Source organism: Leptonychotes weddellii, chromosome 14 (genome assembly GCF_054177405.1).
Source record: "Leptonychotes weddellii isolate Sample4059 chromosome 14, ASM5417740v2, whole genome shotgun sequence".
NCBI classification, from domain to species: Eukaryota; Metazoa; Chordata; class Mammalia; order Carnivora; family Phocidae; genus Leptonychotes; species Leptonychotes weddellii.
In genome coordinates this window covers 78084921-78091942 of record NC_138382.1, presented here as the reverse complement: position 1 = coordinate 78091942, position 7022 = coordinate 78084921, and the positions used below count along the sequence as shown (strand labels likewise).

Genomic DNA, 7022 nt, shown 5'->3' with positions numbered 1-7022 from the left:
TTTTCCGCTAACTGTTCTCTAGAACAAGCGGCCCTCTTCATAGGAGCACAACCTCGGTCACATTGCGGTCTTCGCTCGCTCTTCCTCCTCTCTGGGCAGATGCCTCCCTGCGCTCCGGCCGCGCTGGGGCACGTTCTGGGGCGGGTTCCCGGACGGCAGGCAGCAGACACTGTCCTGCTGGCACAGTCTCCCGTCTGCTGAAGTCTTCCAGCACTCAGCGCAGAGCCCGGCACGGAGGAGAGGCTTCTGCGAGCCGTGGACGGCAGATGGGCGCCTCTGACACTGTTTTCTGAGCAGTCCTGGCTGTTAGCGCCTGGCCTTGCAGAGCCGTCCTGGGGAGAGGTTCTCGATGGCACCCTCCCCCCCCCCCGAGCCCCCGCCCCCCGGCTGTCAGCAGGCACCCTTCCAGCATCCCCTCAGCACGTGCCATCCTTGTGCAGACTCTTCCCCACCTCATCCAGGCTGACCTCCCCAAGGACGGGGACTGGGCCGTGTCCACTTCGGTGGCTCCAGCCCCGGCCGGGGAAACCAGCCGCCTGGGCTCCCCTTTGGCAGATGGTGGCTTCCTAGGCTCTGAGCAGCTTAGCACCTGCTGTCGTATGGGCGGCCAGTGCACGTCGGTCACCTGCACACCCTGACCTATGCAGACCTCGGCCGTGGCCAGTGCTTGTCTTCCCAGGTGCTTTCCATGCCTGGGGTCAAACTAACTGCCCCCCATACTCAGGTTAATCTGGGCTCACATCAACATACAGCAAAGGCATTCCAGACGAGTCTCCGCAGTTTGCTTTCTTCCCAAGCAGGACTTAGACTGAACTGCAAAGATGTTGAGCAAACGATCTACCGGGTGATCCCAGTGTCAGGGCTGCTGGACAAGCAGGCCCTTACGGCAGATCTTACTCGGTGTAGATGGGGCCAGCTTCCCTCTTCAACTCCGGGAGGAGATTGAGGAAACGTGACTTCAAGCCTCCTGACCCACACAGCAGGCAAGCCGAGGATCCGTCACTAAGGCCTAGCCTCTGGCTGGACATTTTGACATTTGGGGAACGTGCTCTGACCCAGAGTTCCACTTCCGGGATGCTTGCTAATGAACTTGCACACCCACAGAAAGATCCACGTCCGACGAGGCTCACGGCATGCTGTGTGCAGGGCAGCAACGGGAAGTATCTCCGCCCTCCCGTGGGCTCACGGGAGTGCTGCCGGTCAGACACTGAAAGCCTGACGTAGATGTCCGTCTGGACGGCTGGGCGAGAGGAAACCTCCAGGACGAGATGCGCAGTGCAGGCCGTGCCTTCAGAACTGAGCACGGTTGCACACGCAGAGCTGCTGCTCGTGGTCGTCTGCGCAGGACACTTTCGCTGTGCTTTATGCGTTTCTGTAATGGGGTTTGTAGCAATCATTAGATTCTCCTGTTACTGAAAAAAACAAACCTGAAGCCAAGTTAACGTATTCTGAACAAACAGGTAAAAGAGTGGGGAAGGAAGGAGTGTCCCAAAGCATATTTATTTAGAAAAATCAGCTCTGACAAAAGATACTCCGACATTTGCAAAGCCACGCAGACCAGTTACAGCGGACCGCACATCCTTTGCAAATGCCTCGCAAGAACTGCCCTCAGGGGGGCGCCACAGGGCTGACGGGCTGCCGCCTCCCCGCAGAGGCCCAGCCTGCCCTTTGCAGCCCTGAGATTCTGTCCGAAATCTCCGTAAGCAGCGGACGCGGAACTTAAGGATAACTCTTGGTTTCTGGAATGTTTGTGGATGCCCTGGCATGCTCGCCCTCGAGTACGTGGAAGTTGGCGTAGAAGCTGCCGCCGCGCACTGCACGGGACACCCGTTCCTTGTCGCCGAAGGCCCCACCGCGGGGCTGCTGCTGGCCGCTGACCCCGCCTGGCCCCGCACGCGATGCTCGGCCGGGCCTGACGCGAACTCCTTCACCTTCTTCTAGATCTGTCCCGTTCTTTACCAGGCAGAAGGGAATACTGGAAATGACCTGGAAAGTTTTGAAAAGGTTGTGTGAAGCCAGGATGTCCCTCTTGCTGGGTCTGCTTGGAAACCTAAGAGAAAAGCCGCGTCTCCGGCGCGCTGGCAGGGCTGGAAGCGAGTCCGGAGCCGGGTCCGCCGGCCGCGTGATGCGTGGAGACGGCTTGGGAGCCCCGGCGAGCATTCTTGGGCTCTTGAAGCACAGCTGGGGCTTCACGTTCACTCTCCAGAATCTCCCAGTAAGGCCTGGAAACCGCCAAGGCCACTCAGGGAGGGAAGCGTGGCCTGATCTCTGCACAGCTCAGCGCCTGGGCCCGGGTGTTCCACCGGGAATTACATGATTGCACAGAACTTGGACTGGCCCGTATCCCGGGACACTCCGAGCTTGTGTCTGTCCCGGACCAGGATGGCCTCGTTTCCGTACTGCGAGTACCACATGCTGCGGCTCCGGCTCAGGTAGGTGCCACGGGGCGCCGACTCCAGCTGCCGCTGCTGCTGCCGCCAGATGAGCAGGGAGGCGTCCCGGTACCGGAGCCGGGCGTAGCTCTCCGACAGAGCTTTCTCCGCCAGCGGCACGCGGCCGCTCATCCCTGGCCCGCAGCTCCCCGCGCCTGGGCGCCCGCACGCCGGGCCTCGCGGAGCCAGTCCTGGGCGTGCGCAGCCGCCCACTGCTCTGCACGTCGGGCACTCATCAACCACCTCGCCAGCCCTCGGCTCTGACGGTTCCTTACTTAGCTCAGTGGTAAAAAGCACGAATTCAGGCCACGCTTAGGCAACACCCTCAGGAGGGATGCAATGCGAGGGAACTTGAGAGGAGCCTCGGGGCACCGTCAAGACCTCTGAGAACCAGCGAGCGGCACAGGGGCGCCCTGGACCGCGCCTTATCAGATGTCCAGCCGCCAGGGACTAGGCTCCCGGCTGGGGAGGCCTGGCCGGTGTCCACTGCGATTCCGACACCACGGCTCGGCCCACTTAACCTATGTATCTGGTGCCCTGCATGAGATGACATCGTACAGCTACACAGACGTTGAGCTCCGTCCCCATAACTGCCCTCCGCTGATCCGTGCTTGGGTCGGCTTCCAGTGCCACGGGGCCTCTCTGATGGAGCCAGTCCTGTGTCCTCAGCTCTCGCCCAGGCAGACACTACAAAGAAATGAACGTGCTGTCAGGGGCGGGGAGACAGCCCAGCGGCAAGGGGAGGCTTTACGGCACAAAATCTCAGCTCTTGGGGTCAGAGCCTCCAACCAAGCTACTGGTGCATGTCACCATTTCAGTTGCTGTCGGGTGACCCAGACCATGAGCCTGCGTTTAAGTGGCAGACCTGTGACGACTCCTAGTGCCTTTATGAACTAACGGGGATACTGGGTAAGCCGCCCGTGGGAGTGCCAGTGTATAGATCTGGGAAATGAAGTCCTAAGAACCCGAGCGGGCACAGGTTTCGGGACTGGTCCGGCAAGCACCCGGCCTGAGAGGGGTTTGCTCAGGCTGCCTGTGCTGAAGGCAGGTCGGTACTCACCCAGCCACCAGGGTCCTGCTTCTGCTCCAGGCAGCTGGGGGGCCCCTGGGCTGGACAGAAAAATGATGTCAGGTGGAAACCAAACAGGGAAGCATCGACTAACCACCCCCCCCCACCACCAAAAAAAACCCGCTTTTCCAGCCGTGCGAGATTTTCCTTCTGCGTGGCCGGGGCCCTGCTCACCCAGCCCCGCCCTCGTTGCTGGCTGCCGCAGATTGTCCCCAACGCCGCGCGGGCGCCCGGGAGCCCTTCATGGCCCCTCTGGTTGCCTCCCCAGCATCCTGGGTCCTCCACCTATCCCTGCCTCGCGCCAAGGGTCTCCCTGTCACCCTGTCCAGGTCTCCCATTGCCCACCTGCGCCCCCCCATCGCCTCCCGCCCCAGTCACTCGCGCCCCCCATCACCATCTGCTCCCCATCGCCTACCGCCCCAGTCACCGGCGGCCCCCATCGCCAGGCGCGCTCCCCCCACCGCCGCCCGCCCTCCCATGGCCTCCCGCCCCAGTCACCCGCGCCCCCATGCCGCCGCCCCCCATCACCTCCCGCCTCCCGTCGCTGGCCGGCGCCCCAGTCACCCGCGCGGAGGGGCCTCGAAGGGGCCTCGGGGACGCGCGGACAGCCGGGCGGGGCGCGGGGCCGGGCGCTCCGGGGCAGGGGCGGAGCCGGTTGGCCTGCGGCCGCGTTTCCATGGCAGCCCCGCAGGCATGCCCAGCCGAGCGCCGAGTCTGGGCAGGCCAGCAAAACGATCCAGTGGGCGGGAGCGACTGTCTCCCTGTCCTGCCTCCGTCACTGTTGGTCCGAGCATTTTATTGACAGTAGTTTTGTATTGCTGCTCGGGTACTTTTGGCAGTGCTGTAGCGTTTGCTATCCTCGTCCTTACTTCTAATAATCTATACATTTTAAAAAATAATTGTGGGGGCACTTGTGATGAGCACTGGGTGTTGCATGTAAATGATGAATCACTGAAGTCTACTCCTGAAACCAATATTGCACTGTAATGTTAACTAAAACTTAAATAAAAATTAAAAAGTAAATAATTCAAGTTTGTCCCCTTAGGGCTCTCTCAAAATTATGTCTTGAACTCCCCTGTCCCCATGCTGTCCCTGAGAATTCCGCACCCCCTCCAGGCATACCAATAATACCCTCATGTGGCGTCTGCTCGCTCCCTTACCGGGTGTATTTCACGGTTTCCGCAGCATTGATGAAGAAAGTGGTCAAGGAGGGCGTCCATGGGACGCTGCGCCTGCACCCCACCCGCCCCCACCCCTGCCCCGGGAATGCACTCCTCGCACCCACACCGCCAATGCGCGTCCTGCACAAGGGTGCAGAACATTCAGGAAACAGACCATGTGCCAGCGGTAAGTCAGTTTCAACACATTTCAAAGTTCAAATCATACATAAATAAGGCCACAGGAAGAATGGTCTATAAAACAACAATGAAAAGATAACTAGAAGAAAGCATGTTTTTCATCATTAAGAAACATTTCTAAATTTCTCATGGGTCAAAGAGGAACTCACAATACAAATTGTAAAGTATTTTAATGGAATGAGGATGAAAATACAAGATGTCCAGATCTTGTGGGATGCAGTTAAAATCATGCCTGGAGGGAAACTGAGAACTCTAAAGGCATACACTAGGAAATAAACACATATACGTCATATACACAGGGTATATGGGAACTCTGAAGTATCTTTGCAATTGCTCTGTGAATCTAAAACTTTCCTAAATTAAAAAGTTTATTTTAAAAGTGGAAAAAAAGTTAGCTAACTGGAATTAAAAAAAAAAATAGGTGAAAAGGAAAATCACAGAGATGAGAGGAAATTTGCAATCTATATGTATGTCATCGATAAGGGAAGGGACGTAGGGTCCAGTTCCAAGACAGAAATCCCACCAATGAGTTGACCGGAGAGAAGTTAATGGAAGGGGTTGTTCCAAGGCACAGAGTTTGTTTTTTTTTTTTTTTTAAAGATTTTATTTATTCATTCATGAGAGACAGAGAGAGAGGGGCAGAGGGAGAAGCAGGCTCCCAAGGAGCAGGGAGCCCGATGTGGGACTCGATCCCAGGACCCTGAGATCATGACCTGAGCCGAAGGCAGACGCTTAACCATCTGAGCCACCCAGGTGCCCAGGCACAGAGTTATTAACCAGGTAACTGTCAAGATAAAATAAAAATGTCTAAAGTTTCTCAGAAGTAGCGGCAGCAGGAAGCAACTACCACCTCAAAACCTAAAGGAGCAAAGGAGGGTCCTATTACTGAAAGTACTATTATGGAGACTCTATAAGAATTTAGGAACTCAGAGGAGGGACAGTATGGAGCTGAAACTCAGACTTTTGAGGAGGGGGCACCAGCAGCTTGAGCTGGTGTCTCTGCACTGAGTGCCCCAGTAGTGGGGGGCCCAGACCCCGGGAAAGGGACGCCAGCCAGATGCTGCCTCTGGCAACATGATAAAGTGGATTTTGTGCTTGTTGGGAAAACCACAGACTGCATGCAGCAGCTGCTTCAGGGGGAAAAAAAAAAAGTGAAAAATCTTTGCTGGGGCGTGCACACTGGCAGGAAGCCCGCAGGAAGCAGAGAGGAAGGAGCAAGTTTGGCCTCCCTCTGCAGTTCCCAGTCTGTCTCCCAGAGCCTACCAGGAAGACTCTGGCAAAGGGACAAATGAGGTTCGCAGAGTCCTGGTCGGAGCATCACAAAGCAGAGCGTAAAGGATGTTTGGATCATGTTTAACGCAAAGGCCGTGGGTGACAGGCCAAAACTACAGAACGGGCACAGTCCCGCCCTTCATTCATTCAGCTGCCCTACACACATTTCTATGCATATTGGAACCCCATACAACAGAAGCAAAACCCCAAAACCTAGCTCCACATGTCTGCCTAAGAAGATGCCACTCTCTTCCATACTAGAGTGAGACAATCTGGCCTCTCCCCAGCTGGAGGAGATGCAAAGTCCAACAGACCTTTCTGATTCGGGTCTCCTTCCGTCTGAATATCCTTCTCCCTGAAACTAAATTGCAAAGTCGCTTCCAACAACACTTCCTGAAAATAATAAAGGGGATGAGGAGATACAAACATACATGCTTAACAGGCAGTGGGGGTGGGGGGACCATGGAGAGCTGCTATGTGCTCGCTCCTGCACAGTCCTTGTCGAGAATTTCTTGCCCTCAGCCGCATCTCAGTTGGGCAAGTTTTTTTTAACTACTGGGGTGACTTATACCTTCATTCCCAAAGGGCATGAACCTTCAATGATCCTATTTATTTATTTTGTGGTAGCTTTCTATTAACTTTTACTTTGGGTGGCAGAAATGCTAAAACGTACCTCAGACAATCCCCCCAGTTCGAGCCTTACTTCTTCCTGCTCTCAGTGTGAAGCAACGACTCACTTTCTCCTTGGTATGAGGGATCCATCACCCCAGCCAGCAAGGTAACCTACTTCTTAGTGTTGGGGCGCCTGGCTGGCTCAGTGAGAAGAGCGAGCGACTCTTGATCTCGGGGTCGGAAATTCGAGCCTCATTGCCGGAGTCCAGCTCCGACGGC

The 7022-nt window shown here is 56.3% G+C and overlaps 1 protein-coding gene across 3 annotated transcripts; it reads right to left on the bottom strand.

The window, feature by feature from the left end:
* Positions 1–1481: 1481 nt before the first annotated feature.
* Positions 1482–4138, bottom strand: BRD3OS (BRD3 opposite strand). 3 transcript variants are annotated; one of them, XM_081803906.1, is made up of 3 exons: positions 4066–4138; positions 3493–3542; positions 1482–3119 (listed from the first exon to the last, which is right to left on the bottom strand). In XM_081803906.1, the coding sequence occupies exon 3, from the start codon at positions 2562–2564 to the stop codon at positions 2310–2312; it is 255 nt and encodes an 84-aa protein (XP_081660032.1). In that variant the 5' UTR covers positions 2565–3119; positions 3493–3542; positions 4066–4138; the 3' UTR covers positions 1482–2309. The 3 variants fall into 3 exon arrangements, with proteins under 3 accessions (XP_081660032.1, XP_081660031.1, XP_081660033.1); XM_081803905.1 differs by having other exon boundaries at positions 4030–4122; XM_081803907.1 differs by having other exon boundaries at positions 3493–3537; positions 4030–4110.
* Between the last annotated feature and the right edge of the window lie 2884 nt (positions 4139–7022).

Coding starts and splice junctions, on each gene's coding strand:
- BRD3OS (XM_081803906.1), bottom strand. CDS start 2,564: ATGAGCGGCCGCGTGCCGCTGGCGGAGAAAGCTCTGTCGGAGAGCTAC.